This window comes from Ammospiza nelsoni, chromosome 4, assembly GCF_027579445.1.
Source record: "Ammospiza nelsoni isolate bAmmNel1 chromosome 4, bAmmNel1.pri, whole genome shotgun sequence".
Lineage (NCBI taxonomy): Eukaryota > Metazoa > Chordata > Aves > Passeriformes > Passerellidae > Ammospiza > Ammospiza nelsoni.
The window spans coordinates 17,939,787-17,954,727 of record NC_080636.1 but is presented as its reverse complement, the minus strand read 5'-3'; the positions used below and the strand labels follow the sequence as shown (position 1 = coordinate 17,954,727).

The 14,941-nt window shown below is 41.3% G+C and overlaps 1 protein-coding gene across 1 annotated transcript; it reads right to left on the bottom strand.

The window, feature by feature from the left end:
* Positions 1 to 1,412: 1,412 nt before the first annotated feature.
* On the bottom strand, positions 1,413 to 5,626 carry S100P (S100 calcium binding protein P). Its single transcript, XM_059471018.1, has 2 exons — positions 5,443 to 5,626; positions 1,413 to 1,703 (listed from the first exon to the last, which is right to left on the bottom strand). The coding sequence occupies exons 1-2, from the start codon at positions 5,578 to 5,580 to the stop codon at positions 1,554 to 1,556; spliced, it is 288 nt and encodes a 95-aa protein (XP_059327001.1). The 5' UTR covers positions 5,581 to 5,626; the 3' UTR covers positions 1,413 to 1,553.
* Positions 5,627 to 14,941: the final 9,315 nt, after the last annotated feature.

Below are 14,941 nucleotides of genomic sequence, written 5' to 3'. Positions count from 1 at the left end.
TGGTGAAAGGTGTGATAGTGGGATTGGCCCTTGCAAGTGGCACAGCAGCCACAGGGCAGAGCCATGCTGGATTAGAGCTGTAAAGGTATCTCAAAAATGGCAGTAATATGGAGCAGTCTCTGAAGAAAAAGCTAATTTGGGATCTCCAGATTGGGAAGACTTTTGCACATTTTGGTGATGAGTAGTTTTCTTACTCAGGTACTGCAGAAAAATATTGCTGTTGTCAATGAGACAGGTAATGGTACTTCTGCAAGTGTAATGGATGTGTTGCAATTCATCTCCAGCCATCCAGCACCAGAGCAAGCTAGATGAAACAAAACCTGTAATGGTTAAAACAGGCTGAAATGAACTAGGCTGAAATAATCTAATAAAACCAAAATTTCCCATCAAGCTCCCCCAAAGATGAATACACCTAAACAAGGTATATTTGTATAGGGTTGGATCAAACCTGTGGTATAACTTCAGATTCAGGAAACACAGTGAAACTGAGCTGCTGTTCCTGCTTTTGCTGTGCTGCACGATCTTTCAGGGGCTCCAGAGGGACTTGTGGCACCTCTACCTACACAGCACATTTGCACACACAGTAGGACAGGGAAATATTTGGCTGCTGGCATAGCATAGGAATAGCACTGAACAATATTGTTCTGTAGATAAAAGAACTAAATTTAATGTTTTTGCAGTTTGTATTGGGATGCTCACTGGCAAAGTGCTTCAAAATATAGATTTGATTCTGTGTACAGTCTTGCTTCAGTTGCAGAGTTCAGCTGATGTCTGTTGCCTCTCCTCTGAAAGCAAATTCTGCCACTTCCCCACACAGACACTTTTCAGCTAAGGAAGCAAGGATTGCTGCCATTTTTGCGTCAGGCAAAAGTACTATGGCACACTATTTGGGAGGATATTTAAAATTATTTTAAAGTAATATCAATATATTGGTACAAAAGCCTTATGGTGTCAGAGAAAATAAATCTATGTGATCTGGGTGAGGTGGCTCACTAGCACACAAAACTGCGCAGAATCCTCCATGCTGAAAAAAACCCAGAAAAGGTATTTTGGGTGGTTTTGTTGTTTTAACCAAGAAAGAACCTACAAGGCAGCCCTGCAACAATCACACAGCTGAGAGTACCAAACAGGCTCAAAGACAGTGCCAGTGAGCCTGTCCTGTACAGCTGTGCTGGCACATGTGTGGATTTGGGATGCCTCCCAGAGATGCGGGTGTAGCAAACAGCCTCCAGCTGATGCATGGCTCCAGCAGCCCTTCTTCTTGTCCAGCTTCTGCATTGGTATGAGCATTGAACCTTTTGGCTAAGAAAAGAATTTTAAAACCAGAGAAAGGGAGAAACTACTCAGTGTGACTTAGTGGGAGTCATTAAACCCAGGCTGTTCCACAAATGAGAAGAAATTAGCATTCAGGATAGGGAATAAGCTCAGTAGGGTTTATTTTTACAGTCCAACATGCTTGCAAACTTCACAGCAGTACATGGAAGGAGTGAAGGGATCCATATCACTGGCATATGGAGCACATGCAAAGACAGCTTTTGTGAGTAGTTTGACAGCTATTTGGCTGCATTCTGCTCAAAATATTTGTGACAGCAGCCAGTCAGAGCTGCCACAAAGATGACAAATTCTTTGAAGTCCACTTGGGAATCTCCATTTTCATCCAGGTTCTTGAAGACTTTATCAATAGCATTCCTGTCCTTCCCAGTCTGCAAAAGAAAAAGAGCAGGTTGAGGTGAGAGGGTGCACAAACCCAATGCAGCAACTTCTCCAGACAAGGTCCTTGGTTGGGCTCTGGGCACTTGGAAAGGTGCCACGTGCTCCCACTGTCTGCACAGCAACGGGGAGTGCTAAAACCATGTGCCTCTGGATTTATTACACCTGAGAGCTGCAGTCTGGCACTGTCCCAGAGAGGCATGGTTGCTACATTTAAAACAACATTTATCACCATTAAAACTATGTAGCACAAAGCCCTGAGGACAACACCCAGATGAATTAAATGCTATGAGCTCCCCATCCATTCCCCTGGCTCAGCTGGAGCACTGGCAGTTCGCAGTTTTGCAAAAAGATGCTTTCCTGGGGCAAATGTAAAATTTAAACTTCATTGAATACTTCCACCCCAGAAAATATGCAAACAGCCTCGAAAGTGCTTTGAGTGCTGCTACTGGCCTTATGGCCCAGCAGAAGCCGCTCACAGGAGGTGAGGTAACTCAAGCTCAGAATCCCACAGGTGCCTCGTGAAGCCTGTGGGATTCTGAGCTTGAGTTACCACAGCAAATCTTTTTCTAAGTTGCCATTATCCTTCTAAGTTGCCATTGTTCTGATGGAATGACTGAACATCATCAGTCACAGCCAGCAGGGCTTCATGAGAGGAAAGCCCTGCTTAGCAAACCTGATTCCCTTTTATGATAAAGTAACCCCCTTAGTTGATCAAGGGAAGCCAGTTGATGTCTTCTTTTTGGATTTCAGTAAAGCTTTCAATACTGCCTCTCACATGATCCTTTTGGACAAAATGTCCAGCACAAGCTGGACATCATGGGATGGCTGAGCAACTGGCTCATGGGTGGGGCATGATGGGGGGACATCAGACTGGGGACCTGTCACTGCTGGGGTTCCACAGGGCTCCATCCTTGTCCCTGTGCTCTTCAACATCTTCATAAATGGGTTGGGGAAGGGATACTGAGCAAGTCTGCAGATGATACAGAACCGGGAAGAGCTGCTGACTCCCTCAAAGGCAGAGAGGCCCTGTGGAGACACCTCAACAAATGAGAGGGCTGGGCAATCACCAACCATATGAAGGGAACAAGAAAAGTTCTGAATTCTGTACCTGGGACAGGACAACCCTGGATGTATGGACACACTGGAGAATGATATGCTGGAGAGCAGTGCCAGGAAAGGACCTGGGGTTCCTGGTCAGTGGCAAGTTGAGTGTGAATCAGCCAGGAGGGCCAGCCCTGTCCTGGGGACATCAGGCACAGCATTGTCAGTCAGGCCAGGGAGGGATTGTCCTGCTCTGCTCTGCTCTGCACTGGGGAGGCTTCACCTTGAGTGCTGAGGACAATTTTGGGCACCACAATACAAGAAACATCAATGACTGTTAGACAGTGTCCAAAGGAGGGCAGTGGAGATGGTGAAGGGCCTTGAGGGGAAGCTGTGTGAGGAGTGGCTGAGGGCAGCCTGGGGAAGGGGAGACTGAGGGGAGGCCTCACTGCAGGTACAGCTTCCTCATGAGGGGAAGAGGAAGGGCAGACATTGATCTCTGCTCTGTGGTGACAGTGACAGGACCCCGGGGAATGGCCTGAAGTTGTATCAAGGGAGGTTTAGGTTGGGTATCAGAAAAAGGTTCATCATTCAGAGGGTTGGGTCCTGGAACAGCTCCCCAGGGAAGGGGTCACAGCACGAACCTGACAGAGCTCAGGAAGAGTTTGCACAATGCTCTCAGGCACATGGTGTGACACCTGGGGTGTCCTGTGAGGGGCAGAGCTTTAACTCAATGATCTTTGTGGGCAGCACATTCTGTGCTTCTGTGACTCTGGGAACCACTGCATCTCAAGGCTGACGTTAAGAAATGCATAATCAAATTTACAAATGTTTGTATGTTTTTTTGTTTTGTTATGTTTTGTTTTTGTTTTGTTTGTTTTTGGGTTTTGGTTTGTTTGGGGGTTTTTTTGTGGGTATTTTTTTTTTTTTTTTTTTTTCATTTTGCCAAAATATATTAGAAAGTAAAGAAGTTTACAGGAGGGCTTTTCGGCGCCCGTAATCTACAGGGATTTTCGAAGCTGCAATTGCAACGTTAAGCAGGAGATGGCAGCACAGACCTGTTAAATCTAGGAAACAATCGCGGGGCCTTCGCAGACGATTAAAAAATCCCTGACAATACTAGAAGGAAATTATATCAACTTCTGAAAAATTTCCACCAATTTAAAACTATTACTATCTAAATTTAAATCTGAAGGCATTTTTTGATCATGTTCTAATTAACAAAATTTTTCATCCTGTAATTTAATCTTTCATTTTAAGTGTAGACCTTTTAAAATCACTAGAAATTGAACAATTTCCTCAGATTTGACAGATGAATGCATCTGGAAGGTTTAATTAATTTTCTATTCGTAAATGACATTATTTTAATCTTATAAATTAATATTTCAAATCATTTAGTGAACCATATGAACAAGTTGTAGCATCTGAATTACTTCTGAGATGGAAAAGTGGAAATTGTTTTTTGGAAATTCTTTATAACTGAGTCCAGTCCTTCAGTCCTGTGCTATTTATGCCTGATTGATTCAAGACCTTTCCAGGAAGCTGTGATCTGTGCCAGCTATAATCAAGTCTAAGGCCAAAAGTAAACGCAAGAAATTAGAAAACACTGTTCCCTAGATTTTTTAGAAAATGAAAAAATACATATATCAATGGCAGGAAAATGCAGGTAGAACTTTTTTTCTGAAGTCAGATTTATATTCTGAGGTTTTTGTCTTGCAGTTATCAGTTTGGCAAGACAGGAGCAAGGAATATTATTGGTTTAAATTCGTTTAAAATACTGGCATAAAAATATGAGGGCTTTGGGTTGTTTTCAGTTTTTTTGTTTTTGTTTTTCCTAGAAGAGGTAAAGCAGGAAAGAGAGATGGACTATAAGATGACAATTAGCTAATTATTTTCCTGGAAAATTCCAGTTTTTCCACCAGTTGCAGGAAATAGCTAGAGCCAGTAAGAGCAGTTGTGGGGAACTTTTGCCATTTAGAACAGTAACAAAACAGTACTCTAAATATTACTCCAATGTGGAAAGAACAATGTATTTAAAAGTGTTTTCTGGTTTTTTAGTGAAGGGAAAAAATTTTAAAAAACAATTGAAATTGTCTCCTTGGCAGCTAAAGCTTTTACTAGAACATATTAAATGCACTGAAATGCAATTTATGATTACATACAAATCTTTGTTGTACAATCCAGGTCTTTCTTTTGCTATTAAAGACAAATGCAAACAGTTTGCTCTGAGTTCATCTGTTGTTCTGGTTTATGCATCATTTTGATGAGCATACTGAGTATGCAGTATAAATACCTAGAGAAGGTAAATGTATAAATATTTAGAGAGATTCCCCATCTACAATCAAGATCCTCAATTGCTGACAGCACAACCACCTTCATAGAAGTTGTGATGTAAAGTGAGATGATGAATCCAGGGATAAACAGAAGTAAATGAATTCTGAAGTTGAAACCAAATCTATTTCAAATCCATTCTCCTGATATTTCAAGTGATGAATTTAGCAAACAGAGAATTGCCTTGCATATTAAACCAGTTTTACCGATTTGTGCAAAACCTTTTTTAAATTTCATATTTTCCTACAAACCATTGCATATTCTTGTATATAATGTTCTTAAAAATGTACTAAAAACAGTTTCTGCAGGCTGCTCTTGCACCTGCTACACAGAAACGGTGCCGCGCTCTTCTCTTACCGCGAGGAAATTTGGGAGCTCCTTTTCCAGCAGAGTCTTTAGTTCTGCTTTGCTGAGGGTTTGCCGGTTGCCATCAGACCTTGCATACTGGTCAAAGACAGCAATGATCATTCCCATTGCAGTTTCCAGCTGAGACATGTTGCTTCTGGAGCCTGGCTTTCTCCTGAGCAGGCACAGCCCCAGGGCTCTCTTGGAGGATGGAGCCTGCTCTGCTTCTGGGCTTCTTTATGCATCTGTCCCCTCCAATCAGTGGCTGCACACCCAGGGGACAGCCATCCATTAGCAAACACCCCTATCTGGAGTACACACCTCCATGCCAACACCTTTGCAAAACTCAAGGTTTATTGTCCTGGTGTGACTGGTACAACCAGTTGCTCACCAGTAGAAACCAGCCTCTCCTTCAAGGTACACAGCGTGACTAACACACAAAAATCAGATTTTGTTATTGGCTGTTTGCTCAAGATTTGTTCTTTCAGATATCCCTTGGGAGCAGAGGGTTGGCAGCCCAGTTTTGGTGCAGTATCAGCTTCCTCTTCAGGAGGAAATTGAGCATCTCACCTGTACCTCACCACCACAGTTAGGGATTGTGAAGGGCTGCAGGCTTGGACTGCCTTCCTGCCACACTCAGGACCTTGTTACAAACTACATCAATCACTAGCACACACTTGGGGTGGGATTCTCTGGATGAAAAGTAGAGATCTGCCATGCAGACAGCTTCCACAGTCCTCCTGGGCTTGTGCTCAGGCCATAGCAGATATCTCAAACAGGTCTTATGGACCAGCATCTCTCCACAGGCAGCAAAAGGAGCCCTGCATCTGCCCAGGGCCAGCAAAGGGAGCCTTGCAGAGCTGCTCCACAAAACACTTGCTCAGGCAGAGATATCTGAAGCAATAAATCTGATACTTGAGCAAACAGCCAGTATCAAAATCCATCTTCATCTGCAGTAAAATAACTTGCTATTTACTTTATGCAGCACAATTTTTGCAATAAAGTGACTTTTACCAAAAACAAAAAGTCACTTTCAAGTCCTGTGTCCCTCTGTGGCCTTTGATGGACTTTGCTTGCCTGTAAACTGAGGTCCTCCATCATTAAACACCAAACTGGCTGGGCTCACAGCCACCCAGAGCAGAGCTGCTTGAGGGTCTGTGCTGGGAGCTGGGAGGCTCCTGGACAGGGGAGTACAGCTGGTGGAAGTTCATCAGCTCCAGCCATGCTGAGTTCTGCTTTCTGGCCAAGCACAGGGTAACTTGGTCTCTGTGAACTCCCAGTGCCTACACCAGACCTGGAGGAGCTCATTTGAGGTGAGTGACAGGTGGAGTTTACAGAATGGACACACTCTGAGCAAATTATTTGGGGGAACCCATCAAAACTAGGCCATTCACTCTTCATTCACTATTCATTGTGCATGAATAATGTTGATGGACCTCGGGGTGGAGTGTTCTCTGTAGAAGACCCTGATTGTGGATTCCCAAAACTAAACCTGAGTTTGGATGTCTTTGGATATCCTTGAAGATGCTTGCAGATAACTTTCCACTCAAAATATGCTAGAGATGAGTTAGCAAAAATTGGTTTTCAATTCAGCAAAACTTTAAAAATTAAACTCCTTTCTCTCAAATGCCTATAGCCACCTGTTCCCCAGGCAAAGTCTCTCCTCTAACATCAACAATATCTCCGAGCAAGACTACACATCCTGTATATGTAGAAATCTAGAACTGTTCTGAAAGAATACCTCTGTGATTTTCCATCTTACATTTTCCAAACAAGTGATTTTGCATTTCCCAAAAATCACAGCAGCACCTCAGGCTGTATATCCAAACAGTTAATGAGAATTATTTGTTCCTGACTTCAACCTTATGACATAGTTGCAACTGATTTGCATTACAGGGATAAGGGTTTTAAGTGAAGCTTCAAATTTTTTCATTAAAGTGCATGTTGAAATCTGTGGGGTTTCTTCAGAAGAAGAAACAAGAATAAAGCAAATAAGTGGCCCTGGTCAGCTATGAACATGATCTGCTCTTTGCACACACCCACACAGTGGCTCTCTCTGGTGTGTCAAGCGCCAGGAACTTTTCTTTGTCCTTTTCTGACATGTGTCTGCAACATGAATATTAAACATGGCCAGTAAAGAAAAATAAATTCCTGCATCTAAAGGAAAAAAAATTAAAATGAAAATGTGTATGTTATGCATTTTTATGACTTTGAATCATGAACATCAGTGTTAGCCACACAGAAGAAAGACAGAGTTCCCAAAAGGGCAGAGAGGGAGATCAGCTTCAGTCAACAGGATGTGTCAGTATGTCCACAACTCTCCCACGTAATGTGGCAAGAAGGTGTTCTCACACATTTTCCCCTGCAAACATGGGTGACTCATAGTTTTTGATGATATGGCTGCAAAAGTGCTAAAACACAGAATAAACCACAGAGCTTGAATTTCTACTAACGGAAAGGTCACCACGGTAGTGCTGCCTGGCTGGGTTTGTTTATTTCTGATGCGCATTTTATCTCAATTCATGCACGTGCACACACATCAGTACTGCTCAGAGTTTTCAATTCACACTTTCTGTACTGTTTAAATATTTCCATATGATTTGTTTGTCATTAAGAATTGCAGCTTTGTGCACACAGCTCAGACTATTACAGCTGTTTGCAAGACCAAAACAGAGTACAAATAGAAAGCCCATATAGGAGAGCTGGCAGTATTTTGATGCTAATCCATCTGTCCAGCTCCCCAGTGAGAGAAGCCGTGGGCTTGTTTAAATTTTGTATTATAATTATAATATAAATAATACTCGTTATTTGTTTCTTTCAGGTTTCTTTCATTGAAGAATGGTATAGGCAACAGTTTGGATGAGCATTTACTGAGTGTTTATACAGAATTAGGTCTTGCTGTTCCTAACTTGGACCAAAATTTTAAATTATATATGTGATACAAATGTGGACATGCAAAATTTTCAAAACCCATTCAGATGTACCCCAATTTTATGGCATTTGGTCAGATATTCAGGCTTACATGAGATTTGTGTGACCCTGTGCTGATATGCTCATGGACAATAAATTTTGTTCCATGCTCTTTGCAGCAATGTCAATTTTGGAAAAGTCTGAAGAAATACATTTTTCAGTTGTACTGTAAAGGTCCATTTGTGTCACAGCCAGATGAACACTTGAAATGGGACAGTTGAAATGGTAAACTTCTACTAGAGCTTTTCATCCCTTACACCTTATCTTATTCCTAAAGGTGCAGGAAGCTACATGAGAAGGACTTTTTGACAACTTCCATAAATCTGGGTGTATCTGGGTGGAAGAAGCATGGGAGGAAGAAAATATAACCTGAAATTATGAACTTGTTATTTTTCTGGTTTCTTGGCACCAATATGAAAAGAAATTTATTTTCCTCTTATCTAGAGAGTAACATTTGAACAACAAACAAACATTTCATTTTCCACATTGAGATAAAATTATCAAACTCCCTGAATTTTCCAGTGTCCTGGACAGTCTGTTGAACTTCAAGCATAAACACACTTCATTTACTTTGCACTGCTTCTCAAAATTTTCTGTAAGTCTGGCTAAATTTTAAAGATAATTTCATTTCCACAATACACAGGGAATTTATTTAAATAATGCAATTACTACATTGCTTAGCAGAGAAAGTAAAACAAGAGCAGACTAAACAGGCACTGGTGGGGCACAGGCAGAAGAGGAGTTCATACAAGCCCAGTGTGTTCAGTGACACACTGGATAGGCTCTGTTATTACAGACAGACCAGTTTTCCTTGTTTTATTATCATTTACTCCTCATTGCATTAAAAAATGCAATTAATAATCTCACACAGCATTTCAGTGAAGTTTAAAGGCAGGTGAAATCATAAGATTGAGGTCAGTTATCTGGCTGCGTGATTTCCTGAGCTGAGAGCTGGAGCAATAACACTGTCATCTGGCAGAGCTGTGCCATGGGAAACTCACTTTCAGCACTGCATGTTGACTCTAATCAAACACATTTATTAGTGCATGAGACACAGCCACATTAGACTGTAAAATCAATGAATATATTTACAGCCAATAAATTAATATTTGCAGGGTAAATACTTCTGTCTTGTTTTCACTCCTTGTTTGAATAATTTCCTGGATTCCATTCTTTGCAGGGTTCTTCTATACTTCAGTTTTAAGGTTCTTTATGTTAAATCTTCCAAGAATACTTTTTATTTTCGGTTTTAATGACAGAAAAAGAGGTCATACCCTAAGGTAACCAAATGTTGTCCATACAAGTACTGTAGCTTCTAAATCCATGATTCCTCAGCCAGTCTCTCACCAGCAACCCAGGTGTCATTTGCTCTACTTTAACACTTGTGTAAAATCCCTCTCAGCTATCAGCCAATACTGCTGAGCTGTGGTTAGCAGAGCAAGAAGTTGGTCTATTGCATGGTCAGGAAAAACAGGGGAAAAAGAAGAGAAGAGAAAGGAAAAGAAAGACAAAGAGGAAAAGAAAAAGAGAGGAAAAATCAGAAAGGCCCAAAAAGAGCTAGGAGGGAGGATAGTTTTGCAACATTAAAGCAATTGAGTAAACTTTTTAAAGGCAGTTCCTATTTGTTATAGAGAGATAAAACATGCAAAAATGAATAAGCCAATTCCAACAAAGCTCTCAAGAGACTTCTGTATGCAGGGAGGAATATTTTGGCTCTGTTAGCTGTCATGCTTAATTATGAATTTAGCAATATACTTTTTCCTTCATTGTACAAAAAAAAAAAATTGAGAGGAAGGAATGCCTCAGAGAAAGTTTTTTAGTGTTGGGTGTCCACACAGGAAACACATCAAAAAAACACCTATGCATTTCCCTTTTTAATAAACTTTTTTTTTTTCATTTTGAAATATGAATTTATGAGTACACTGAGGATATGGATAGGACTGACCTACTATCCCACGACTGTGTGTAAAGTGAGGTGATATCCATAGATGCCTCCAGGAAGGTTTACAAGGCAAATTGCTGGAGTGGAAGTTCCCCAGGCATACACATTTTACAGAGCTGGCTGCTTGCAGTTTCCTGAAAGCAATCACAGAGTGCAACTGATAAGGAGTGGGGCTTTTTTAGCAGTTCTGCCACTGCTAAAGGCAGAAAATGCTGGGCTCAGAAATACTGGAAGCAGGGGTGGGAAATGGAACTAGAGCCTGCTTTTGTAACAAAACATTTAACTTCAGATTTCACTCATCAGGAAAGGAGAAAGCTTTCAACAAATAGGAAAATAAAAAATCGTCCGCACAGAAGTGAGAAAATCCTTGCTTTGGAGAGGGAATCCAACCGTGAATAGAGTCTCACCTAGAAGACAGGATGCTTGACTCTGTTGAGGAAATGTGGTCACAAATACAAATACAGAAACTGCATTATTATGGCCAAAATTTATCCTTTAAATGTGCTTATACCTATCTAGATGCCCAACCTGGTATGTGTGTTAACTAGGGTGGCCACTGCTGTGCCGGGACTCTGGTTGTGGTGTCTGGGGAACAGCCTGCACTGTGTGATGTCCCCGTGCTCAGCACTCACACAGCTCTGGGGCCACACTGCTCATCTGAAGGTGAGGCGAGAAAGATGTTGGAACCCTTTCTATCCAGGGGTAACCAGTTTGAATTAAATGGTAACTACTCTTTCCATTTCCTTTCTTGCTTGATAGCAGCCCCTCTTTGAGATTAGATCTGCAGTTTAGATTAAGCTTATTCTGTATTAAAAAAGGAACTTGAAATGACACCTTTTAACATTGTATAGCTGCTAAACTGAAAAAGCAGAGCTTTTCTATCTGACAAAAGAAAAAAAATATATAATTTTCAAGTGTCTTTCACCCTACTACCTGACCAGTTTGTGCTGTCTTTGTTAGAGAAGCTTATGGGTTTTTTCCTCTCTCCAGAATTGAAAGCTAAAAAGTAAAGGAGGGAGCAACACCTATTAGTTGCTTTCATGATTTATTTCCACAGCAGTATCAGAAATCCTAACCATGGACTGCAGTTGTTTTAGGCCTGGCAATTTACAGATATAGCATTCCTGGCTTGTGGAGCTGAGCATTCAAGTTTAGGACAAGACAAAGGCATCAGTAGATAAAAGAATTTACAACATTTCAGAGCAAATGTTCGTGACAGGTCCAGTTCCTTGTTATGATTTCAAACCCTTAAGTTGTTCAGTTGTTGCTCTGATCTCTGGCTGTCTTAAGTCCATTAATAATACCTAACACGGATGCTGCACTTGTTGACTCTCTGCCTTACACTTTTTATACTCCTCCACCCCTGTGGAGTTGAATACTTCCTGAAACAAGGTTACAAAAGGCACCTTTGGCTGTATAAGATACTGCCAAGCCCTGCCAACAGACTCTGCTCTGGAAAAAAGACAAGGAACTAATTTTTGTCACATTGTCAGCAAAATTCACTGGCATACAGCACCAGACCACAGCACCTTAGCCAAAACTGTTTTATTTAAATGTTCATAAAAATCCTTCCTCCCATCTCAGCATTTCACATTAGGTAGAAAACAAGAAACATTGACACATGATCACCTGCCCTTTCTCCTTATTAGAGAAACTGCTTCACATTCTTTTGATCTGAGTATTTACTTGTCAGTTGTATTTGCAGTTTCCTGTTTACAAAGAACTGAGGAAGAGCTCTTGGTAAAAACAACAATAAAAAGCCCTTTAGAGCTGGCCCCGTTGTAACCACAGGGGAGGCAGGAGGGAGTGAGTGGCTGTGCAGGGCTCAGTTGCCAGACAGGGTTAATTCACAACATCATTGCTGTTCTGACAGCCCCATTATCAGGCAAAGGAACATCAGGCACAGCATCACACACAAACAGGGCTGTTCTGCACATACATTCATTGGGACACCTCATCATCCTGCCTGCCAGAGGTCCTTGGTGTCACGGGGCCGGGAATGCCTGCTCCATGATCTTCTTCCATGGATACAATGTGAGGAAGGGACCCCAGTCCTGGGCTTGGATGAAAATGTCCAGGTCAAGCTAGATCATACTCAGTCACCAAGAGCAGCTACCTAAATGTTGGTAGGGTAAATAAGATGGGACTCCTTGCATGGTTTTGCAAGGGATTGGGAAGAGAGAGAGTTCAGGCTCAAGTAGATTTCACTAGCTCTGCAAACCAGGGTCAGAAGCAGAGAGGGAGCCTCATTTGTAGGGCTGTGACTAAGCCAAGTACATTGGTGAGACATTAAAAGCATAGAACACACACAAGGCTTTTGAATTCATCGTGCCAGAATTGCTCCTAAATCAGTGTATTTCAGCCTGTGCTTTGGCCATCAAATTAAATGGAATGGAACCATCATTTTTCAGCAGCTTGTTCAAAAGGGAATAACCATTAAAATGGCTAAAAGCAAGGGCCCAGGACTCTCTTCTAGTTCTATTATTAGACAGATGCCTTCATTATATTCTCATCAGCTAAACAGACAGTTAAAACTGAGATCATACTGCATGCTAGAATGTGACCTGAGGTTAATTACAGAGCACTGGTTTTGTTTTAAAGCTAACAAAACAGCCAAGAAGAATTAAGACACAGAAGGATTTATTGCTTCCCAAGTGGCACAGAAGCAGGGAAGTTAATATATTTGAGGCAGAGGTGTCAAAAGCTGGAGCTCTAAAAATACTCTGCTGGCTCATAGCCACCACTGTCAGCCACAGATAAAAATAGGTCATGATAAATTGGGTGTAGTCTTCTACACATGTCGGAAATGACCATGTTAATGTACAAAATGTGTGCAGCTGTTAAGAAGGTAGCATTCTTTGCTGTTAGGAGCTACATTTAATCAAATTGTAATGAAAATAAGATTTGAAGACTATTATGCTGTGGTTTTCTTTAACATTGTTCCTGCAAACTGTAAATCTCATTGTGATTAAACAGAAAAGTAAGCAGCAGTATATAGAAAGACCAAAATTTACTGCACCCACTTACAGCTCTTGTGCATAACTGAGAGCTTCCTTGGACAGGGACTTGGGCTGAAGGTCACCATTTTATAGATTATGACTTTCTTGTGTGGCAAACAAAGTTACAGGGTTTGGGGGAATCCAGGGCAGCCCCATCTCTGATCCTTAAAGGAATATGGCACATGACAGAGTTTCACCATGCAGTAAGGGAAATGGATCTGTAATAGTGAGTTTCAGGGAAAATCCCACCAGGATTTAAAAACACCTGAACTTTAAAAAGAGAAAAAGAATGTTATTTTGCTTTATTCAATTTACACATAGGTACCATGAGATGTAACAGTTTCTCTCATACAAGACATAATCACAGAGCACTGATTACCGTCTGGTTCAGACAGCAGCATATTTATTGCAGTAGGGAATTCAGGGGAGGTTACAGAGTAATCCAGGAAAGAGGATCCAGAGTGAGACCCAGCTGAGTTACAGTGATTTGGGAGGTAGCTTTGTGAACTGCAGTCAGTACAGCACAGACTGAGCCACACCATGAGCCGTGCTGCGTGGCCACAAAGATTTCATTAACAGCATTTAGGAGGAAGCCAGTCACACATTTAGACTACACAAGCAGTTTCTAAGGGCTCTGGCAAAGCTGGATTGTGTCTATTGCACTGTCCAGGTACAAGCTGGACAAAAATTTCAAGCAGTGAAGTTGTTTCTACCTGCACTGATGGGTAGATGTTCTAACCTCCAGCTAAGCTCTGAAAAAAGCATTAACAGAAGATGACATAACCCTGGTACATAAACACATTCACATTTCAGATATCCACTCTTAGCATTCAGCAGCCCTTGGACAACTGCCATTAGCTTTGCTGTCAAAACTTTTCCCCCGTGTTCTGACCTTGGAAGCCAGGTTCTCCTTAATTTTTTCAACTTTGGTTTTTCTTCAGTGATTATTTTAAAAGTTTTAAAGCTGGCAAAAGTGGAACAAGCACTACCATCCCTATCTCCTCCAAGCACAGCCTTCCTCAACCAGTTAGACAATGATTATACATTTTTTATATATATATATATGTATATATCTTCATTTCAATCTAGTATTTCATTGTGTGCAGGAGACTTCTTTCTCTGGAAGACTTTTCCTAGTTTGTGAATGAATTAACACTAACAGTCCCTTTATATATAACAGGAATATAATCCTTTCTGGCATACCTCTCTGTCTACAATGTGGTCAGAACTGATGACAGTTTCAGAGCTCAGACTCCATGCATTTTTGTCTCCATCATCTCCTATTTATCCATGGGCTTCCTGAAGAAATGCTTGTGTTGAGAGAATGTTGGTCAGTCCAGAAGATTTTTTCAAAGTGTGGTAAAGAGAATTTCTGGAGACCAGAGGAAGAGCTGAAGACAGTCTGCTAGATGACATATCCTCCCAATTCAGACTCCTTAGAATATTTTGTTAGTGACAAAACATTCAAAAACTGCTTAGAGCCAACTGTTTTTCTTCTGCATTGTCCCACTGACAAGCTTTTGACAGGAAACACGTAATCCATCTTGCAGCAGCAAATTATCGTATTTTTCAGTTTCATAGTTATTTAGCCATATTTTGT

What these genes read in the sequence shown, in the direction of transcription:
- S100P (XM_059471018.1), bottom strand. Translation starts at nt 5,580, where the DNA reads ATGTCTCAGCTGGAAACTGCAATGGGAATGATCATTGCTGTCTTTGAC. An exon ending in AGCTCCCAAATTTCCTCGCG is followed by an intron (nt 1,704 to 5,442) that starts GTAAGAGAAGAG and finishes TTTCTTTTGCAG; the next exon opens with ACTGGGAAGGACAGGAATGC.